The sequence below is a fragment of the Barbatula barbatula genome (genome assembly GCF_947034865.1).
Source record: "Barbatula barbatula genome assembly, chromosome: 15".
In the NCBI taxonomy this organism is placed as follows: Eukaryota; Metazoa; Chordata; class Actinopteri; order Cypriniformes; family Nemacheilidae; genus Barbatula; species Barbatula barbatula.
This window is the reverse complement of record NC_136778.1, coordinates 4768895-4793444: the sequence shown is the minus strand read 5'-3', so window position 1 is coordinate 4793444 and position 24550 is coordinate 4768895. Positions and strand designations below refer to the sequence as shown.

Below are 24550 nucleotides of genomic sequence, written 5' to 3'. Positions count from 1 at the left end.
AATATGTAATATAAAGATAAAGATGATGAAGGACCGCTCCACCCTCATCCCTGATACAACTGACCTGACTCCCATCTTGCAGTCCATGACACAGGGCATCTCAAAATCCGCCAGTAAGTCCTCCATCTGATTGTACTTCTCTCCTTCCTTCTCTACATCTCCGAAATATGCAGGAACGAAGGGTTTCAGCACATCTTTCATAAGCCTGTCCAAACATTGCTGCTCGCACGCGCAGTGTTTCTTCAGGATACGACCATTAGCACCTGCTTTGAAATTACCTGAGAGGGCAGAGAGAGAGAGAGTACGTTGACACAAACACTGCATTCAGAAATGTGTCCGAGTGCAATTCTAATCTAAATGCAAATACACGCTGTGAGGTTACTGTGGTGGCAGAGATTCTCGCTTATATTAGTACATTTTAGCACAATTAAAGATAACCAGATGACATTTTTATTGCTCTTTCATACTTCAGGAGCCTTTATTGAGCGTGCAAATAAGCACAGTATCAACTTTCTACTATCCTTAAATAATTTGGTCTTGTAAGAATAAGGTGTTCAAAGGAATCTAAATAAGAAGGTTTGTTACCGTGCTGTATTTAATACAATGTGTGTGGACTGCACACTTGCAATGCAATTCAAATCTGCATTTGCATTCGTACGTGTGTAAAGCACACCTATGGTCTGAGATTCAATGCAATCCCAAAGCACTTCAAGTTTGACAGTGTATTAAGTCAAATAAGGAAAGGTACATCAGTGACTCTGATGCCCACCTGCATGACCAGCCAGCTGGATCCAAGGGTACTTTTTCTTGAAGGACATCAAAAATGGTGACCACTGAACCATGTTCTTGATCTTCTTCCATGATTTATGCTGTTTAATGACAAAAAGAGCATGATGAGTATGTTTACATTTATTTCCTGTAAAACTATAAACACTGCAGACTCATACGTATACAGCCACGGAAAAGAATGAAGGGACCATTCCAAATTTTCATTTAATCCGCACTCCTAGATGTATTGTGGCCATTCCAGTCCTGTGTCTTTTAAATAAAAAAAATCAAACCTCAGGAGTGACAAAGTCATCCGACAGCAACACTGACAGCATGACAAGACACATGAAAACTGTGATAAAAATCCAGGTCATCACACAGAATTTTTTTTTTACTTCTCCTAAATACAAATATTACTGTTCTTTTGCTTGAAAATTGGGAGAAATATTGTTGGTAGTTCACCTAAACACATACCTATAAGTAGTCATTCAGAAAAACTGACTATAATTTTGAAATGGCCTAATTTTGGCTGTGTATACAATTTGTCAACTGGTCACACAATGTATTATCAAATAAATAAACCAATACAATGTATTACAGATGAGTAAACACTTTAAATGCCTAGAGGCGTATAAGTAAACACTTATATAACACTTGGCAGGTGGAGCACATTTTCCAACAGCAAAGCCCAAACCGACCAATATGTGGGTAAAAATAAACAAACAGGTCTTTTGCATCTATTTACATACATTTGCTGGCCGCTCCTACACTAGTCTGGACTAATTCCATAGTTTACACAGCACATTACAACACTTTATTAGTGTACAATCACATTCATTAGCTAAACCCTAAATATAAAACAGGGAATCTCAATCATTGAGACGCATTCAAGTAATGTATAGCTCTTGTGCTGGACCATTTCTATGAATGTATCCTAGAAAGCTGTGATAAAGTCTCATTACAGGTGACCTATTTCGTGTCTTCTACGTGTTTTTTGTGCGTCATGCAAAAATGTCTCCCAATGGAGACGACAAACAAGCAATGAAACAGATCTGAGAGTTTACATCAACCTGTCTGTCCAGCTGACACACTGGTTTATTCCACGGTAAAGAACCCTGCTCTTCTCTATTTGGACATTTTCACAAGCTGCAAAAAACACTGTTTTTCCACTTCCTAAAAAAGGCTGCTTGGCCATTACACTGTGTTATTCCACTTCACTAAATGTCCTTGAGTGAGATCACTTTAACTTTCCATGTTGGCATGGCGAACGCATTCTCTACTCCCCTCTCGGAGATGGATGGGGGGTTTCCTCGGGTGACCAGGGAAGCCTTTCTCCCCCCCAGCTCTCTGAGCCAGCTCTCCCAGGAAAAACAGTCCATCCCTGGGCATGATGTGAGCACAAATCAGCTCCCTATTTAAAGCTAGAGAGCCTGTCGGGAAAACAAACCCGAGCCAAGAAACGCACTCAAAATCTGCTTTGCCATGCATTTGGATTAAACAATGGATTGAAGCATTGCTAATAAAGCTACAATAACATTTCAAGTTAGGATTAAATAATAGAAACTGACGGGACAGTGTGATGTTTTTCATGGTTTGCTATGGCGACAATAAGCTTGATAATTCTTCCCTGTAACTTAATTGCCGAAGGGGTCTGATTTCACTTGGACAAGAATAAAAAGAGCCATAAATGGTAATTACCATCATCTGAGCTGCATAAGGGTCTATCTGTCACATGAAGCTTTTGCTCTGCTCCAGTGGAGAAAACCAGCTCTCAAGACCATAAGATGCTGTTAGAGGAGTTGGGTGTGTGGTGACAAAAACATAGCCCCCCCAACCAGTACATCTGCTAGGTGCAACCCCAGAGGCAAATGCTGGAAAGTCGCTGACCCAGAGGTTGCCATCATTGCTTGGGAAAGCAAAGGCTTGTAGCTATAAGCGTTCGAGGATTTTATTAAACTTATTTCACAAATGTTTACGCAGTGACAACACAATAAGAAATGTACATTATTTTACTGTTTCAATATAGCTGATAAGGAGACTATTTAAAATCTTGAATAGCATACTACATCATTTCATACATATACTCAATACAAGTTTATTTGATTTATGGCCGCAATCCGTGACTTTTGCATCTCTTTTTTAAACATAACATTGCTGGTTATTTTACGTACTCAAAATCCAACCCGACAGCTCGATTGATAAATCATTATTATTCTTATTATAAAACATGATACTTCTTTACGTTTGTTTATTTTAACACTGTCGCAACAAACGCAGTGAAGTGCATGTGTTTACTTAGCTATTATTCGGACATCAGCAAAGTTTTATTACCTTTAACTTCATAAAAAATAAATATGCTTTGTATAAAACTCAATAAATTGAATACGTTTGTATTTAAGGAAACAGGTCCATTTGAGGCAAGAAAAATGGTTTCCATAAGGCATGGTCATTTCTTATGAATAATACTTTAAAAAAAAATATATATAAAGACCCACATCATGTTTTACAAAAGACCTACTCTCATTTCAAAAGACTACTGAACACAAGTGAGGAAAGATATCTGATATTTTAAATATAACAAAATAGCTACAGCGCACAGAGGTTCTTGAAAATATATAGACGTCTGAAATAAAACAGATGCTGTCATGGCCCTGTAGCTCACACCACTGGAGAAAGCACTTTAAAAACATTAGGACTGATGGACAGGTAATGTTTGCCAGATATTAAGGTCAGAACGCTGTGGGATCCAACCTCTCCACGACAACACACATTAAAGGATAAAGACAAAGAGTGTACGAAAAAAAATATATAGTGAGAAAAACATCAGGATGTGGGAAAACAAAACTAGTGGAAAACTCACAGGAAATGATGCGGGTTGCAGATTTCAACAGAGAACTAAGGTCAGGTCAAAAAACCTATAGCCCACCTAGTAAAACAGTTTTTTCTATAATAAATGTATTTGACCTATACATGCTGAATGGAAAAAGAACCATAATTGTAAAATTGGGTTGCAAAAACACCAAACCAAGACATTTCCCACAAGCGGTTAATAAGGTTAAAACAGCTTGATGTTAACAAAAATAAAACCAACAGGTAACACCAAAGACCCCCCAAAACAGGTGTTTAAATATATTACATAGTGGTCTGTCTCATATCAGCACATATTCTTCAGCCCAACTATGGAAAAACCTAAGTAAACCGGGATCCATTACCTGCACTGCCTTGACCACCAGAATGATTGACGTGGCAAAAAAAACCAACACAGAAAAGACGAAATTCCAGATGTGCGTGATGAAAGATGACATGGTATGAATGATAAAATCATGCACCGAAGTGATGCATGTAATCGCAATGTAAGCTGGAATTTGAGTGAAGCGCGGTGCAGGGCGATGCGCATTTCTCATTTGTTTCCATACAAAGCATTCAAAAGCACAATTGACCCATGCAAATATGCTGGTAGGCCGAGCGCAATGTGCAGAGACCACATTAAAACTCAATGGGATGCCTGCGAGGGCAATGAGCAATGCAAATGCTCTGGGTTCCTCAAACTCACCTGAATTGCAAAGAGTTTAAAATGGCGAAGGAACAGGTTATATAACGCCAAATCGTGATTTTTGGTCCAAAGGTTAGATGTGAAAACCTCCGAGACGAATTGAAGTGCTCAGTCTTATCTCAAAGTTACTAAAACGAGAAATAAAACGTAAGCGGGTGCTGACTGACGTTTCTCTGTGTGTGTTAAATGCGTCTGCGTTGGATCATCTGTGGAGTGAGTCAAAAGGATGAGTCATGTACACGTTTAAATAATCGTGTTTTTAAACCGAGATGAGGTCAGCACCATGTTTCCACAAGGCCAATGTGATTTGTGAATCTCACTTCTCTTTTACTGAAACGTACAATGATTAATGAGTAAAGATTAAAAACATGGGTTTTAAAAGGAAAACTTTCATTAGATATTTATGAAGATTATAAAATAAAATGCATATTACATTTGACAATATTTCGCCATAACAGCCGTCTGCTTGAACATTATCCCGCGTATTACACGGCTACTTGCCACATGAGAAGAAAAACTGGACTTGAAATGTAAATTTGAATTATTTTTCAGCTCATTTTTACCGAATGCAGACCTTTCGCAAAGAAAAGCCGTTAAAGAAACGATGTTCAAATGTCAATTTGGTTTATCGTTTGTAAATATAATGTCATATCTTTTTAAAAGATATATTTATATTTCATTTGTCAAAAAAATGATTTTTGAGAGGTTGTTATCTGGGAATAACAACCCTGCAAATGTCCCGACTGGCCAATAACAAGCACTCGAAAAGAGTAATATAATCAAAATGAACAGCTATTAGATAAATCACTTATTTCTCAAATGCACAGTAAACATCTCTATAGTGAAGTTGCAACTCAATTTGTTTTTAAATCAATAATTGTGTTGAGGTATGATGCAAAGTATGATATCACTGCTGGATAAACAAAACTCTCCAGACCCAGCTTGCATTCAGATTAGTTAGGGTCCCATATTTGCATGCAGAAATATATTTGCATGACTTCAATGGTTGGTGACACGTGTAGAAATTGAAAGGACTAAACATAATGGTAACACTTTACAATAAGGTGCTTTTTATTAAGAATTAGTTTATGCATTAGCTTAAATGAACTAACAATGAACAATACAGCTTTTATTAATATTAGTTCATGTTCATTTCATCATTTACTAATACCTTATTTAAATCAAACGTTGTCACTGTTAACATTAGTTAATGCACCTTGAACTAACATGAATAACTGTATTGACATGAACTAACATTGACAAGGATAAATAAATGCTGACAAAATAAATTGTTCATTGTTATCTAATGTTCCCAATGCATTTACTAATGTTAACTAATAGCACCTTATTGAAAAGTGTTACCCATAAACCGTATGAATGCCTTTCAGACTAAATGCATTTCCTGTATTTAAAAACATAAAATAAACTCGTATACGTCTTTAACACCAATGCACGCAAATCTCCAGAGTCTGCAATACATCTGTAAGTGAACTTCGTATTTAGAAGTACGATAAAAATAAGACTGCACACAACAGGGTCAAAAAGAGAACTAAAGGTGAGTAACCTCCCTCTTGAGTATAAGTGCAAAATCATCTCATAACCACAAAAGTTTCCGACAGCAGTGCATTCTGGGAAGCACCTGACACCTAAAAGATCCAGTGAATGTTTTCATGCAGCACCCGGAAGACTATCGAGTTCTGCTTGTTTTGCTGAAGACCACAGACTGTTATTCTGTAAACATCACCCCACAATAACAAACCAAGTCAATTCTCAAAGCAAATTCTCTGTGCCTTGGTAAAAGTGACACACAAACTACATTAGAAAGTGTGCATTGCATCTATGCAACCGGACGGTTTCACCCAAAGTGATTAAGGGGGCATTCAAGTTCAGTATGTGTTTTTCCATACATTGACAGTTATTCGTTTTGCAGATGCTTTTATCCAAAGCAATTTACAGTCGGTCCTTCATACATTTGTGAGGAACAAAATGACCATTTCAAGAATGGTATTCGAGGGAATCTACTAAATAGTCGTAAGACTTCGCCTTGGCTTTCAGTAACCCTCCCTGTGGAATGGCAGAAAAAATAAACCATCCCAGAGGATGATAACGCGACCGCCGCAATACATTACTCATTCTCATCCTCTCCCTCTCTCACGCCCCCTTTCCTTTCGCTATTGTATAAAACCGCTATCAACAGCTGAGGATTTTGTTAATTTGGGGAACGGAAGAGGCCGCGGCGTATCGCTCGGGGCGCTGCGTCGTGCCATTGTTCTGATAAGGGCAGGCTGAGCTATATCGAGCGCGAGGAAAGGGATGCCGCTCTGTACAGCGTCTCCTTGACCTCACGGGTGTTGTTAAAGTTTCCACTGAGCACTGAGGGAGGAAGTGGCTTTTAACCCCTCGAGAGGAACCTCTCTGCAATACAGGAAACGAAGAGGGTTTTGAGACAGTATTTTCCACATCTGCAAGACATAATCAGCAACATGACCAAAGAAGTGTTTTTTATTTTTTTGGAGACAAACCGCTCACAATTACAGCATTAAGAGTCCTGTGGCCGTATTGGAAGCCACCAGCCTTACTGTAAGCCTTTAGAACGCAGACACTAGGGCTGAGAGATGTATTGAAAATGTACTACATCAGCAATATACAATATGATATTTTTTGTATTTGTGCATAATAAATTGTGAATCCTCACCACCTTGTAAAGTCAGCCAAAGAAGGTAGTTTGCATATTCTGTCAATTACCCAAATACAAAAATCATCACAAAAAACCTTCCAATTATACAATGTTATTGCATTTGTTTTATTTCAGAAGTGGACGTTATTTTAGAGTGCATATATCAGAATACAAACAGTATTGTGAACTTATCTTGAGACTCGCTCACTATTTTGCTTAAAGCTACACAGAAGAGATCCACATGTGTATTCGTACTACACACTTGTTTTTATCTAGACTTAAATTATGTAATATACTCAGGTTTAGTGTTTTCATATAAAGTAAGCACAGTTTAAAAAGGTCAATCCAGAGGTACAAATTGAAAATCCAGAGGTACAAGTTTCCATCGACAAGTCAGATGTCTAAACTGCATCAGAGCGTTTAAAGCACGCACACTACACGTACACACAGACACACAAGAATCCATGTATACTGTTTATACTGAGGAGCTACCGTTTTCACACATCAACAGACTGTTTGGCATCAATTCCACTTGACCGTTAAGAACATACTTAACACAAATGTGTCATGCCTGTCCTGAAACCTCCTTTTCCCAGCAATGGCAGGAGAGTCCTTTCACAGAAGCGAGACCTCCCATTAAACAGCAATTTAACTGCACCCTAATGTATACAAAGTTTCGCCGGATCATATTTTATAGTGCTTTGACTTGTCATTGTGGAGCTCGACCCCAGCTGTCATTCACATTCATTAAATGAAAAACCATTGATAGTGATATTCTTCCAAAAAGTACTTTGTCTTTTACCAAGAAAGAAGGAAGGCCACAGAATACAATAGACATAAAATAGCACAGCCATATCTAGGTAAACGGTCAAAATACGGTGAAAATACTTCAAGAGAGTTGTGTAATAAAGATAGGTATGCAGGCTTTGGTAAAGGAGGGGAAACTGAAGGCATTGAAATATATTAAGTGCAACAAAGATGCCACTACAAGAAAGTCTGTGACGTACAGAAGGCATCAAAGGACACTCATTTCATTCATTCAGTTTTATAATACAACAAATATATGTAGCATATACATTATATCATGTATGCATTGCATGTATACTGTATACATATATGCATTTGCATATATAAAAAACCATATACATGTACAGATACAGTACTTACATATAAACATACATACATACAAAAAACACTACATATAATGTATACCGTATATAATTCTTCCATAGGTATGTTAATGTCATACAGTGTTAACAAAGGGTATATGCAGCCAGTGACATACACACAGTAGACATCGCATTGAGGGCTTTGCCCTGTTGCTGTATTGGGTCAACAATGCTGCCATATTGGTGAGGACAAGACTCTCCATAAACAAAAGGGAGCTGCAGTTTCTTTGAATAAAAAGTCAAGTCAGCTTTATTTATATAGCGCTTTTTACAATTTTCATTGTTACAAAGCAGCTGTACAAGAAAACATTGACTATAAGTAAAACATATAATGCAAAAAAAAAGCACAATAATGTTTAAATTTCACATCGTTTTTTTAATGATTTACAGTCTACGTGGAGTATAAAAAATGTCTCGTTTCGTTACTAATAATATTGATAGTCAGACTTAGAAAATAGTTCATTTTGTTGAGGAATTTGTCAAATGCACACTGGTCACTTAGTGATTTGGCTTATTTTTCATAGTATGGGATAGTGTACAGTACAGGCAGCCAGTTATTATGATAGAATAAACCCGATAATGTGATCAGGACTAAACCGGAGACAAGTATTACACAAAAAGGGTTTATTTTGCAATGACAACGACTAGCTGTAAATTATTCCGCATATTACATGGCTACTTAGTAAATTATATAATGTAATTTGGTTTAATCATTTGTAAATATAATCTCATATATATGTTATTAAAAAGGCTTTAGTGTTTTAAAAATGACAAGTATTGGTGACACGATTATTAAATAAACTTTAAAGCATATACCATTAAAATAACCTGCAAACCTACAATTTAATATTACTTAGAATAATCTCAGGGTGAAAACCAGCCGACCAAAGTTTCGTTAACAGAGAAGTACAATTGTATTGTTGTTTTGCAAGTGAAAAAAAAATCTATCTATGACTGATAGCATTTTAAAGGTGAGGTGGGTGATTTGGAAAGGTGCTAACTTTAGCTGGCTAGCACTGAAATTATAATCCCACCCTCTATGCGATTCGCCGTCCAAAGCCACGCCTCCTCCAAACACATGTCCACGTAACGAATTACAAACTAAATCCATTAATTTCTTCTCAAAGCATGTACATTCATACCTGTCCAAAAAAAAGAGAGCTCCATGCTATCGCCTTTCAGACCCTCCGGCAGGGAGCTGTCCCCTTCGTGTAAAAGCTGAACCGATGTTAATACGAGTTTTTCCTCTTTCATGATCCAGACATTTTTTCATCTCTGCTTTTGAAAAACTGACTTTTGTTTTTTAGATTAATTGTTATCGGTTCCGCAGTTTGATTGTTGCTGATTGTCCAACATTCTCCCTACATTGACACAGCGGACGTGAGCGCGCTGCGGCGCTGATGACGTAAGATGTCTGCATGAACAGGGTGCGCAGTGATATGATAAATACGTTGCCTGAAAATGTACACATGACCAGTCACAGCTGGTTTTTTGTTCCTACGCCTTTCGCAGATGATAAATAATTATACAAATATTATTTGACCACTATCCTTCTTGATTGCTATCAGGATGAAAAAGGAGATTTCCAACCAACATGACAAATTTTTTTTATATATTTTTATTTTCAATTTACTTATTCACGCATTCAATGTGCCAAGTAATCAACGGTCACCAGAGGGCGTTATGTACGCTCAATGTCTAAGTCAATTTGCGTAAAACAGTGCTCTGGAAAGTTTCAAGATATTATATCAAATAAATTGTAAATAAAAATGATATTATGATGATTATTATTACCGTTATATATTCACAATTAAAGTACAAAGTGGTTTCTAACAGATGCAGATCTCTGACACGTGCAGCAATACACCAGCATTCAAACATTTCGTTCTATCGCTGCTGATATAGTGAACTTGATGGAAAAATTACTGAGCGACTTCAGGCACAGCAAGCTCAAATAAAAAGCCCAAACCTGCACCCAAACACACAGCAAAAGTTAATTACTGCAACAGATAACACTGCTGGGAGCATGTTTTCGTTTTCGCTAAACCAATGCTATCTAGCTAAAATTTCAGTGTTTCTTAACATCCTAAAAAACTATTTAAACTCTTTCATTTACATATGTAAACTTTCCTGTAGCTCAGAAGTTAGAGCATGGCACTAGCAATGCCAAGGTTGTGGGTTCGATCACAGGGGATTTCACATCAAATGAATCAAATGTATAGGACAATGCAATGTAAGTCGCTTTGGATAAAAGCGTCTGGAAAATGCATAAATGTAAAAGTTCTTCCCACTTTCCCCCAGTTCCCCACAATGTTTCGTTCTGGCTTTCGGCAACACTAACCAATATTTATAACAGCGCGGGGCAACTGCTTCAATTATTTAATTTAAGCACTTTCAAGTACCTATGTCTTATTCAAATATTTTCCGGTCCATTCATGTCTGAAATTCAAATACTTTCAAGCACTTTCAAGAAGATATACAGTATACATTATGTGTATACAGGGGGCCATATATGAACAACATTTGCTTTAATGCATCCTCAGGTTAGATTAAAGGTGTATGGTACAAAATGGATAAAACACTAAACGTTTTAGGTGTTTACTGAACACAATTGTTTGACACAAAGGAGCAAACTGACAGTATATCAAAGAATATGAGTTTTCTTTTAATATACAAAAAATGCATAAAAGATACAATCAAATCTTCAATAAAGCCCACACTGTATGTTATTAATATCTTTTGATCCTTCTGAGCTAGGACTCAGTAAGCTTTGTACATGTGATGTGTGTTATTTTTCGTAAAGCCTCCTTAAATTCTTCCCAAAGCTGAGCTTCAGTTCACTGTTTACTGTCCCAAGTACAACTATGCAGCATGAATGCAACGTTTTTAATACATCTTCAATACTTAATATAAAGTGAAGAAAGCTGGACATCACTTGTATGTATGCAAAGTATGCATGTATGCAGTATGAGATACCCAAATTCTCTCTCACGTTTAAGAAATGCAAATGCACTTTTCATCCCTATCAAGTGTAAACAACCACACATTAATAGTAGCTGCGGGTGCTTTCCCTACATTGCAGTAATACACGATTCATACAAGTAAAGCCTGCTGTGCCGCAAAAAGTGTCCGGACACGAAAAAGGGCCGGTGCACTTCCTGTCTGTTGCATATGAAACGGCTGCCTCCAGCAGCAGTGCAGCAGAACCCCAGCTGTTCGAAGCAGGCATGCCTTGACGTCAGCCGTCGCCAGGCAACCGTCAACCACAGGGGTGTTACATTTTCCATTGCTCGTACCCTTGAGATCCTCCACTGTATCTCGCTACAGCGTTTGTATGCTCACAGTCTGGGTGATAGAATCAAACTCACACAACACTTGTGTGACATACATAAGCAAAAACTGTTTGGGCAGGGTTGGGTCACATGATGCTGGAGGAGTGTTAAGAGTTCAGTGGGAAGCCACGCTAAGACTGAACAAATACGCCAGGGTGTCTTATGTCACCATATCTGATTGCAAAACGGTTATACTTCATTTGACTTCGATATGGCAGAGATGCAAAATGTGTCAAAAGAAAATAATAAAATTACTGCTCTCTACAGTATCTATAGTACCATGACAATTCAAAAGGTCCCTTAAATTAGGGATATCTGAATTAAAATTGAATCTGCTAACCCACATGCCATCACAGATGTACAATATGACTTTCGTTCTTCAGGTGAAGATTTTTGAAATTAAATACCATCATCTTATATGTGACTCAAAATGTTAAATACAACATTTTTCCACCATTAAAGGAATTGAAATGACTCCAATGGGTTAATAAAAGTCTTCTGGTGCAAAATATGTTTGTGAGAGAAAACAATACAAACAAGTTTTAGTTTATTTAAGGATGCTGAAACCAAAACAAGCACTCAGATTTGAAATGGTGACATGTCAATTACTTTAAATCTTATTGTTTGCGTGTCCCATTGCGACTTGTTCTCATATGATATCAACATGTCGTCTTAATCGAATTTTAAAATGTTAAGCGCTTAGATGTGCGTGGTATGTTTTTATCTAAGATTAAATGAGGGTGATACATTTATGAGAGAATTAAACATTTTTGGGTGAACTATTTCTTTCTAGTGGTGGGGTTACGAATTGTAACCAATGGCTCCCTTCATCCCTTTCGAAAGCACTACGGTGGCTGACACGGAACTAAGATCACGTCACAATTTCGCTTCTTTGCCAAAGGAGATCAAATATTTACGAAACGGGGTCCGTAGAGCAGTTTGTCTACAGTAGAAACAGGGCGAATTCCATATAAGGGGACCAGTGGTCAATGTAGATAGAAATGCTTCATTAAGTAAGGTCTTTATACACCTCTGAAGATAATATTGCATTTACGTCAACAGATCCTCCAAGAAATTACACATTGTACCATGAAATGTTTTTTATGCTCAGTTTTTCTACTGTGCACAGCTTGTGTGACATACATAAACATGCACCACACACATAATCTGTAGGCAGCTATCCTCCCACTTACTCTAGCCTGCAGCCTTGTGCAATCCACAAGCTAAAACAAGTTTCATCAGTTTCACCGTATTCCTATTTTCACATTCATTTATTGTAAGATTGCACAGAGATTAAACTGACATTTCATATTCCACAGTTTGCAAAACTGACAATCAATGTACGATACCTTATCCTAATTTCAAATATTGACAGAATACATTTGGCATAACATGAAACAGACTTTCATCTACCGAGATGCACACTGCAAACAGGTAACATAATACCCATACTCCTGTTTAAACTGTGCACTCAATAGGTTTTACCCAATAACAATTAGGACTAATAACCATAGACTAATAAACGTTGATTTATTTAACCAGGGTGGTTCACCTCATGGAATCAGGCAAATACTACTCACTTTACCTCGCTTACCATCCATTTGACGCTTTCAAACATAGGGAACCCAAAAACCTGCTTTTGCATGATGCCGCTAGGTGTCAGTCCAATATGTCTGCCACATCATCAAAGCACAACGTGAACAAAATCACCACCTTTAAACAGCGCACGCTCAAGTATGCTTAATGCAAATTGGGGTCTGATTCACACAATATAATGCGCCGCGGCTCTAAAGTTACAATAACAAAGAAGAGTTGCAACACAAGTGTTTGGTTAGGTTACACTTGCTGTTGGGTTGCTAGAGCAAGTAACCACAAGCCTGTGTGCACAGACAGACAAACACACATGCACACACACGCGCACACAGGGGTTCTTCCCGCGTCTGATTGACAAAGGAAAAGGAGACACCAGATCAGGGGGTAAGTGAGCATGCAGAAAATCCACACCTCTGACAACACCTGGACATGTCTTATATTCGTACGCACATCTCATCTTCCTTATTAACAAAACTGTTGCGTAAGCAAACACAACAATAGCACATTCCACGAGTTAAAGCTTGAAGGCTCTTGCTAGAACACACTTGCGTAAACATTAGTCATTCCTCAAGAGACACAACAATGCAATTATTCTCTACAGTGGGTCAATCGGTGAATGAGACCTGGCTTTTGGCAGACTTTATAATCATTCATTTTCCCAAAACAACGTTTCTCTGTTTCCTACAGATGGAGGTAAAAGAAGCGTATCCTAAGCGACACAGCCTTAACCAGGAAGAAGTACGCCGAAAAATGTCTCTTGGTCAACTTGTTTGTGGTATGGTTTCACTTTCTGTGCTACTCAAGAAGGTTTGGAGATCTCCAAACTGAATGAGTATGCAGTCTTGGTGAAGTGAAATATGCAACAACTGTCTAGAGGGAAACCCTCGGCTGTCTGCTCAGCATACCGCTCTAAACCACAAAACGCAGCTATTAGTACTGTGTGCAAGCCCACTGGAAACTTTTCTGGGTCGCTTGTTTGACCGAAAAAGCTGATAACAAGTTGGTGGTTTTTATCACGATTGAATTTTCCAACGGCTCAGTGAGACCCACAAAACAGAAACCAAGCTGCTAATGTTTAAAGAGTGAAATGAGCACAGATATGTGCTCCACGGGCCCAGTCTAACCATGAAATGTTTAATAAGCAAGTCATGCAAGAAATAAACACATGAATTAAGATTTTTAAATGTATACATTAACACCCATAACCCTGTTTTAAAGGTGCAGTCAAAAGGTTTTAGGCATAAAAAGTAGGACTTGTATATGTATGCACTATATATATATATACATACATACATGTATATGTATATAGTATATATATGAATGTATATATATATATAGTATTGTGTGTGTATATATAGTATGTCATATAGCTGTACGATGTGGCAAATCTCTAAATAATGTTCATAAATAATATTCATTACAGTATATTTTTTTCACATTTTACAGAACTAATCAAAACTACAAATAGATCAAAACTGTTTTATATTTTTGCATCTTCAAAGTCGTAAAAGTATACTTTTGGCATTGTGTTAATCAGATTTTTGCTTTGCTGTCTTGCTTTTTTCTTCATTATTTGGGACCATTTAAAAATCAAATAACATTTTAGTTTAATAATGAAAGTAAAGAACATGTTGGTCCATCACAAAGTAATTTATTGTAACTGTATAGGGAGCATTAAATCTAATTTGTTACTTCATGGAGTTTGTCCTACGTAACACAAACAGATCTTTTCAATGAATCAATGGATAAAGTTTGATCATTATGGATAAATTGAATAAGATCAATTCAGTTTTTGAATGATAGCACGCAAGTGACCAGTGAACACAAAATATTTTAGTCAACAGTGTGAGCCAAACACTATCTTAGGCTATCTTAAGAAAATAAATAATACACAACATGACAAAAACACTGAACTACAGTCGTGGCCAAACGAATTGTATTGCAAAGTTTGCTGCTTCTGAATTTGTAGATTATTTTGCAATATGTTTCTATGGTATATACTTGATATCTTAAGTTAGCATATCTTACATTTTCAAGGCGTTTATTGGCAAACGCATATTATATGCAAATGGAGAGTATTTACAGTGTAGAGCCTTGTTTTTCACAAACTCTGTTATTCGCTCTAGCATGCTGGATATTAGCTTCTGGGCCTAATCCCGATTGATGGCGAACATCTTTTTAGTGCTCTGAGTTGATCACAATTTGACGGCTTCTCTTTATCCACTCACTTTTTGAGGATTGACCACTTTTTTTACACAGCCAAGAACACTTGAATTAAACATCAAAGCTCACTTGCCTTAGACATCAAAGCTCACTTAAATAAACTGTTCCCAGAATCCCTCCACATTAGACCCTCAGTACATCTACCCTCCACAGCCATTCCACTATAAATGGCACAGATCCGGGAATAGCGAAGATTCCATCACAAGTTCAAGGCTATCGAGTCATCCATGGCTTGTGGACACTCTTTAAAGCCAAACAAACTTTTAAGAGTGCTATCACTCCTCCAGACAGTACAATAGGATGTTTGCTCTCCTCCACTGTGTGTTTATAAGAAATATAAGTCGCATAATGGGATGTGCAGAATAGCGCTTGTGTGGCCAGCAGAGACACATTATTCTACAACTTAGAACTGTGTGACATCCATTGTCTAAACAATGAAGTCCTCTGTGACGGCAGCATGCTTGCCGCCGGGTCTCTCGATGTGCTTGCAAAATGGCAAAACTACAAATTCTCACCAGGGCAAGCATTTTGTAAAGAAAAGAATTACCCCAGAACATACGTCACATGTGTTAGTTACACAGAAGATGATTGTATACGCTTAAAGTCCCAGTGAAATTTAAAATGACGATTCCCATTTTTTCATAAAAAATTGCAGCGTTTAAAGTAAATAATTTACCAATGTGGGAATTTCTCTTAAAAAAATTAATAATCCTCAATGAAAATCTGAAAATGCAATTCCGCCCCTAGTGACTATCCATCTCAAATTACGTAAATTGGTGAGCTTGGGAGGAGTATCCGTTCACTCCTCCCCTTCAACTGTCAGTCTGCTGCGAGTTCCATTTCAAAATGCTGTTTTATACATCCAATCATATCGCAGTGAAAAATCAAGCCACGCCCACGTTCCCCCCAGTTTCCCTCGGAAATATGTCAGAATACTGAAGTAAAAACGATCACAATTTCCGGTTCATGGGGACTTTAAAGCCCCAGTGAAATCAAAATGAAAATGTTTTTCCATTTATTAAAAATAAGTTTACCTAACGAAAAGCTATTGGTTATTTTAAAAGGGGGCGGGGTCACTCGATATGTCTCACACCCTCTGCATTTTTCAGTTGAAGTTAAGTCGCTTATATTATTAAATAATGTAGCTTTAAGCACTTCTCTGTGGTAAATGCTTAATGATACAAGTTACAAATATGCTTTAAAAACATTATAGTAAAAATTCATTATTGTTTTTGACATTATTAACACAACCCGCTGTGATCCAAATATATTTATGGATATTTTTGTCCTTCTGCAGAGCATGCAAAGAAAGAATATCCGGGTCGCTCATTTTCATATAATGAAAGTGTAAGGACTAGGACAGAACATTCTGATCTGTAAATATAGCTTGACTGCCCCAGTTCTCTTTACTTTTATTAGTGGTCAAAAAATGTCACAATTGTTTTTCCATAGAAGACCACATTTAATTCAGGTTTATGAATATTAATAAATAAGTACAGAATATTAAATATAGACTCAACTATGAAAATTAGCGTTGTTATTTTTTCTGAAGCCGCATTCATTGACAAATCACAATTATTAATGCTTTAAGTAATAACAGAACCCGGATAGAAAGTGCTTACTTTATACCGTGTTGGTAACTCACGCTGCTTTTGTATTTTCTTTAAAGGGCAGCCAACTAAAGTCAGAGAAAAGGCTCAGAAGCACAGAACAGTTCAACAAAGAAGTACCTTTGTATGCGAGAATGTCAACAGTTACTTGGGCAGAATACAGACGAACCCGGCATGAGGACAGTGTAGATGGACTGGACACAAATACTGGGACCGCCTGGTCTGTACCCAATCTGTACCTAACATGAAACTTCTGCATTGACATTTAGCATCTTTTTTGCTGGATTTGCCACATCAAACCGCTGTGGTTTATCCTTTGACCTGTACATACGAAAAATCAAGTATAAAAATGTAAAACAAAAAGTAGCGCTGGTTGTTTTAGTTAGTCATATAGTCTGTGTCACGCATTATCTAGACACATTGTTTACACAAATGGAATGCTGTTTGTGGAAAATGAAAACACTCCCACTATTACCAACAAAGCTATGTTTATTTAAATGGGAGTGATGTTGTTTTGTGCCATCTAGCTCCCTAACTGACAAATTAAGCACCGCCGTACACGTGGAGACTAAAATTACAAAGTGAAACATCAAGGTGACAGCATAAAAGATTATAAGCATCTGCTAGCATTCGTGTCTGAATCAGAATCAAAATAGCAATGACACCAGACTGGAAAGTCACAAAATCCCAAATAAATGAGTGACAGAAATAAAATGGTCACTTTTCATTTCAGGATGGGCTTACCGCTTTCTGTTGAGTCTGTAAGAAGGCTGAGGAGCGTTCAGTGTCACTGGAGATGTCGTCCTCTGATTCCTCCAACGAGGATGAGAAACCCGTTGAAGAAGCAGATGAAGACGAGAGCTTCCTCAAAGATCTTGAAGGTTGAGGGCTGACTTGGGGCTCCTTGCCCTCCCCGCTGACCTCCATGCCATGGTCCGTGATAATGACAGCAGGGATGGAAACCACCTCTGGGGTTCTCCCGTCAGGCTGTCCCTGTGTTTCCGTTGGCTCAGCAAATGTCTCGGTCCAAGATGTCGAACGATCGCCGGCAGGCAGGTTGCTGATGCCAGGAATCCTGGAGGGGTTGCCGTTAGGGCTGTCAGCTTTGCTCTTAGTTCCTTCTGATGTGCTCTCAAGTGGGCCGCCCTCTTCCGTATTTGGGTCGGCCCCGTTCTTCTCTGTGCCACTGACCCGCAGCCCCCCCTCCGAATCACAAATGCCTTTTCCATTTTGCAGTTCTTTGGGGATGCCTTGTTCCTTGTACTGTGAAGCCAGAGGCGTTTCCTCTGGGTTTAAGCTGAGTTGATCTGTCGGGACCGGGGAGAGGTTAGGGGAAGGTCTCCTGGAAATGCGTGGGCTTTTCTGAGCATCTCTGCTGTATGCCCGTGCAGAGATGTGAGCCTCGAACAGGTCCACCTTTTTGTTCACCTCCACATTCTGCAGTTCTGTGTGTCGCTCAATCAGCTGAGCGACGCGGCGTTCTTCGCTCTCCTGGTCTTTCTCCTGATCTGAGCCACTCAGTCTGCGGACGCGAGTGCCCACATTCACCCCCAGCAGTTCTGGCCGTCGACATGGAGAACGTGCCCTCGGGCTGCTGGGACTGGAAACAGTTGGGTAGACAAAGGATTTTCCTGGAGACCCAGGACTCATGATGCCTGGGCTATAGGGTCCTCCGCCGCCCCCCAGCACCGGGTTATAGGTAGAACGATCGGGTACCGGGAGAACAGGCCTTCCTGAACGAGGGCTGCTCTTATTGGTCAGATTGTTGGGGTTCATCATTATCAGGCTGTTCAGGGCATAAGCTGCCATAGTGGCAGGTCGGCTCTGTCCGTTTGTGCTCCCATTTAGTTCTATTCATCCACAGTCCATCGGCCTCTTGAGCCAACCATCATCCGGAGGGACTGAAGGAAAGCAGGCATGCAGGGAACAATACAATCCCAGAATTCTTTGCTTATTGAGATATTATATCCACCAGTGGGTTCCTTCTTAGCACAGCTGCAGTAAATCCAGAAAAGTCAGATGTTAAAAGTGTCAAAAAAATTTAACTTTTGTAAGAATTAACATGAGTACATTAAAGACTAATCTTATCTGTTACGGGTTCTCTCTGCAAACTATTTCAAAAGCCATCAACATGAATTATAACATACATATTGTGGAATATCAAAATTATTTGCATTAAAAGACTGAAATGCAAATTGCTTACTATTTCAGAAATGTTCCATATATTACTATTTTAAAATATAGACGGTTCCCTAAAACGCACACGGCTGGATTGAAGTTAACTTCAGGTCTGTGTTTGGATATCGGTCTGGCTAGTGGCTAGTAATATAACAATTTATTTAATTTTTTATTTATAATCATATTCATTAATATGAACATCTGATTGTATATTAAGTGTGTTAAATAAAATCAAAAAGACTCAACAGTTATTGATTCTTTGTGGGGTTCAGGCCACGTTATGACGATGCTGCTAAAACCGCCTACTGTATACTGACAAAGTGTAATGTAAAATCTGTCTAATGTTAAACTTTTGTTCTTTAAAAATCATGTTCTTGTCTGTGTAGTGAGATATATAAGAAATATTACAATAGTCTTTCTTAAATAACACTGCTTGCTGGAGTCTACACATTGTGTGTGTGTGTGTGTGTGTGTGTGTGGGGGGGGGGGGTTGCGTGCGTGCGTGCGTGCGTGTGTGTGCTGGACAAAACATCTTTCGGTTGAAAAATATGTACGAAATTCTAAAAACACATGCTACCTAAAACACGGCCAACATAACCTTTTATGTCTGTCTGGAAGACACAAAACGCTTGAGGGTGTAATATAACCAGGCTTCCTGGAAAAAGAATTATTCCACATACCATAACCATTATATCACATTTACTTTGTTCTGCCAGTTGATAGATAAAACTAAATTGGCACAGAATAGTTCTCAAATTCTGAGAAATGTTACTTTATATTTTTATCGTGCTAACAGCGACGGTTGTGAGGCCTGAACTGCGCTGCCGCTGATGTCAAGCATGTGAGCATCTTAAGGAGAAACAGTGAGGTATCCGTTAGTCGCTTCCATTTATAGCAAAAGACACGACATGGGAAAGGTTTTGTTTGACTGAAACGTTTATTAACTCAAAGGGTAAGGCAAAATATTTCATAATGGACCGTAAAAACTTCCTTGAAGTGTTCCATGTGGGACAAATTACTTACAAATGATGTGTGCGGCACACCCAAAATACAACAACTGCTTATGTTTATTCGGTACAAACACACGCTGTGTTTTTCTTAACACGCTGCTTCTCGTACCACCACCCATATGCAAACTTACAGGATTAATGTATTTGCTCAATTAAATAGTGGTGGTTTTGGGTGACTCAAGATTAACATAGCATGCTTTACGTAGGAAAGTCAAATGGGACGGGTCGGGCAGGTTGTGCCCTGCATTTTAACTCAAGGGGAAGAAGTCAAGGTTGGAATGTGCCTTCGAATTCTCAAGCCAGCCACCACCCTTCAAAGTGATTTTAACGGTCAATTGTTGCACTAAAAGCCTGACAGTTCAGATGCATCTTGAGGCGTTCCATGTCACGGATGAAACAGTTATGGAACTACCAGAACCCTTGTGGATTCAGCAGACCGCTTGCGTTTAAGAGCCAGTGTAAAATCTTGTTATGACAGCAGGGCTCTAATATAATCATCTATTATGAACTAATATGACTCCAAGGAAGACCCTCATGAATGTTTAAAACATCTCAATAAAAGACCTTTACTGAACTGCTCACTCTTTGGCATTCACTGCATTTGAATGAGCTGGAAAGCACGTGGCGTATCTCTTGTGAAGTCAATAGATGCGACTGACACATTTGTTTTCAAAGTAACAGAGATCTTCTTCAAGTGGGATCCCTAACTTTTTATGGACATTAAGAACAAAAAATAGTTATAACATAAGCAGTTCTTGCAGAAGAGAACAAGTTCGTCTCCCACTTTAAATCGGGTTTATCCTAGAAAAGTGTCTATAGTCTGGTTTATCGGGTTGCAAAAACAGCTATGCAGACGTATTTTGTTGTCATCCATAACCGCATATGAATGAACGATATATCAACATCTTCCAAACTCTCTCTCCACACGTTAAAACAGACCACCCGAGGTTACCGTGTTTTCTGTAAATCTACTGCCTCACACACACACCTCTCCAAAAAGTTAAACAGCATTTCACAACAAAGTCGAAAGCAGTTACCTCGAGTGTATCGGATCCTTATTGCGGTCCTTATGTTCTCGTTTAAACGCTTGTTTTTCCGACGTCGGAACGCGTAGCAGAAAATCGACTCTACATTCCGCGAGTTCGTCTGTTTAAATAAACGTTACTTTGTTACTTTGCAGCATCGTTGAATAAGTCGTTCGGAGCTGTTCGACACTTCGCGTCAGAGCCGTGTGTTTGTTTAATGTACAAAAGGCAGGAAGGAAGTTAAAATGACAGTGAGTCTGAATTCAACGGAACAGGCAGAGCCTCACTGTACTGTTTCACACATCGAGGGAAACAACAATGATGCCTTAAGACTTCGGCGATATGTTGTATTTGTCGATGCGTGTTGTTTATGTGAAGCGTAGATGTGCGTAAATAACGTTTTGTTAGTATTTGCATATATGCACGCTACGGTCGTTTTCACACACTCGAGTGAATTACGTTTCTCTAAAACATTTTTAGGATCAAACGCTTCATTTATGAAGACGTGTTGCCTGCATGTGTGCCCGAGAATCGATTTATTTACATTTTTTGTCTTCAATAGATCGAAGGGTTAAATCAGATTTACGTTTAGGAAACATCCCAGCACACACGTGAGATCATTATAGCATTATGAAGTTGTTATAACAAGATTAACCCATTCAAAACATTTAAAAGAGATTTTTAGAAGCATTTATTTGTTATTTAAGTGATACTGGAGCTTTCCATCGTAGTGACCTTTATTGATGAAATGTTTAATTTTAAAATGCTAATAATTTACATGTATATTTATTTGGGTAATGTCATAGTTTAGACTCATTTATTTTAGTTGATGAATATTTTTAAAATAATAAAATGATGAATGTGTGTGTCCAAACCTTTGACTGGTAGTGAAAATGTAACCCTTTATAATAACTTAGTCATAAACAAAACCATTAGGTTAAGAATCAAAAGCTCAATGTCATTTCAATGCATTAAAATATATTCTAACTTTTCAAACTTTCAAAAGTATGTAAAACATGCAACAAAGTTTTGGTGCGAATAAACTCAATTGAGCAGGGCAATAAACCACCTAAGAAATTGAGCAACAAATATCTCACACCCATCAACAGTAAAATCGGTAGTCAACCAATATAGACTTTATAAGTCCGATATAAGCGTTAAACATTATTTAATTTGTTTTTCTACATTATTTTTTAAAGTTTAAATGACTCACCTCACTTTACATAGATGAATGCTCTTTCTTGGAACTTCTTTGGGGCAGGCCTAGATGCTGTCAGAGGTCAGAAAGGTAGAGATAGTCAGAACTGTAGATATGTGCATTGTCTTCAAAAATTCTCACACTCGCTTAAAGCGTGATAACATCCTTCTGATTAATCTCTCTGGGGTACAGTACTTACCAACCCCATCGAACAAAGGAAAGTGTGTCATATGCACCAGTAAGGTGGATGGAAAATATAATGCTGTAGTGGCCACTCTGATTTGAATGAGACAGACTGGCTGATATGTGGTATGAAAATAAATGTTCCGTCCTCTATGATTGAGACGGTGTGCATGACGAAGTTCAGAAATATGATTGATAACTTGTTTAGCTGACTCTTAGATCTGTCCAACTTTCGGCATATAGGTGATGTGCAAGCCCTTCAGCGAACTTTCAGTATTTCCCTATCAACTGTGATGGCATTAAAGTGAGGTCCGTGCAATCTTCGAACTCATACAGTACATATGCATTTCAAATGAGTTGGGAAGAAATGAGATACGCACATGAAAATAAATAAAGACACCAAAGATGGACTTAACAAAACAGTCTAGAATCAAAACTGAGAATCAGCAATGCATTGGTTGATGATTCTCTAAAGATTAAGAAAGGCAAAAGTGTGAATGCTCTTTATAAAGCTACCATTATCTGAGATCATTGTTAATGTTTATTGTAAACGATTTACTGTATATTATTCTATAATATTATCTTTTTTTAAATCAATCTGTGCTGTATAATGTAATGCATACTTAATGTTTCAAGCTGTAGGTTAGTGCCTGCCTTGTAGAAGCACTGGCTTCTTTACCAACAGACCCGAAAGGCACCAGAGAGCCTAAACTAGAAATAACGCCTACTTAACTTAAGTTTTCATTTAAGTTTAAAAATCGTATTGCTCTTGACTATAAAAGCAGTTGAATAAATAGATAGTTGAAGGTGAATTTAAACAAACACAAATTTAAGTCCAAGATTGTCACAAAATATATAGTTTTAGTGCCACCTAGTGGTAGGATAAGTGAAACAAGCGAAGAGCCTCCACGCTTTTATAGTTAAATTAAACATTTCGTAATTTGAAATATACATTTTTAATAGTTAATGGGTTTTATGTATATACGGTTGTCTTCTTAAACGCACAACAGTCTCGTTTTATTAAACTCAGTATTTATCCAAAATACCACAGAAAAGATAAGCAAATGTTTTGCTGCGATTCACAGAAACATCTGGAATCAATGCACCGAAACGTTTGCCAATTTTCTATTTTGGTGTAAAACCAATAATGTTTGTTTTTTAATGCATGCTGACAACATTTTTAGAGTTACTCGATATATACGATGCTAAACGTTTATTTAACGGGTGTTCGGTATAATATATAACCTAAGGGTACGATTTGATCCTAAAATACAACATTTCGGAGACAAAATTCAAGTTCACATATCAGTCTTGCTGTCACTTAGTGGGCGTAACCGCGGCCAAGTAGGGATAACTGCAGCCTGGAGCAATGGGCGTGCCAAAAGGTGAGGATGTGCCAAAAGGTATGGGGCGTGCCAACAGGTTTCTCATTGGTCTCGCCGATAAGTTTGGGCTTAGGTTTTGCGAAAACTACCTGCGGGTTACTGACGTCATCGCCACGGCAAGTTTAGGTTAAAGTTTGCAAAATCTGTAAGCAGTAAATATAAATTATATATATTTCCCTTTATCTTTTTTTCTCTCTTTCATTACTACTATTTTGTTTCAACATTTCATTGTGTTTTCTCATTTTTACATATTGTAGTAAAAAAAGTTTACCAAACTTAATAAATTCTAAATATGGCAATTCAAACCAACTGATAAGTGCTTTACCGCCACCTGCTGGACTGTGGAACAACAGCGGTGACTTCCGACTACTCTGACATCACGTGCACAGCTTTGTTGACTGCTTAGGTCAATTTGAACCACTAGATGGCAGAAAGGTATCAAGCGCGCACGCTACATGGTGTTGAAATTAAAGCCAAAGCACTTTTAAAAGGAAAGCCTGCAACCTTCAGCCGAAAACGCAAATATTGAACGATGGCTTTCAAGTTTCAGCAGTTATGAGAAAACTTGAACATGCGCTGATGCAATTGTATGAAAAAAGTACATTAGGAATGTCAAATATAATATTGTATTTTTGCTGCTGAATAC

General features: G+C 38.0%; 1 protein-coding gene across 1 annotated transcript in view; it reads right to left on the bottom strand.

Moving 5' to 3' along the window:
• itpkb (inositol-trisphosphate 3-kinase B) overlaps window positions 1-21366 on the bottom strand; it is a 30366-nt gene extending 9000 nt beyond the window's left edge. Inside the window, exons 1-4 of the mRNA XM_079475026.1 lie at window positions 21151-21366; window positions 17670-18920; window positions 770-869; window positions 65-278 (exon numbers count right to left, since the gene is read on the bottom strand). Of these exons, the coding sequence (XP_079331152.1) occupies window positions 65-278; window positions 770-869; window positions 17670-18734 (1379 nt within the window). The 5' untranslated portion in view covers window positions 18735-18920; window positions 21151-21366. The remainder of the gene's footprint in view (window positions 1-64; window positions 279-769; window positions 870-17669; window positions 18921-21150) is intronic.
• Between the last annotated feature and the right edge of the window lie 3184 nt (window positions 21367-24550).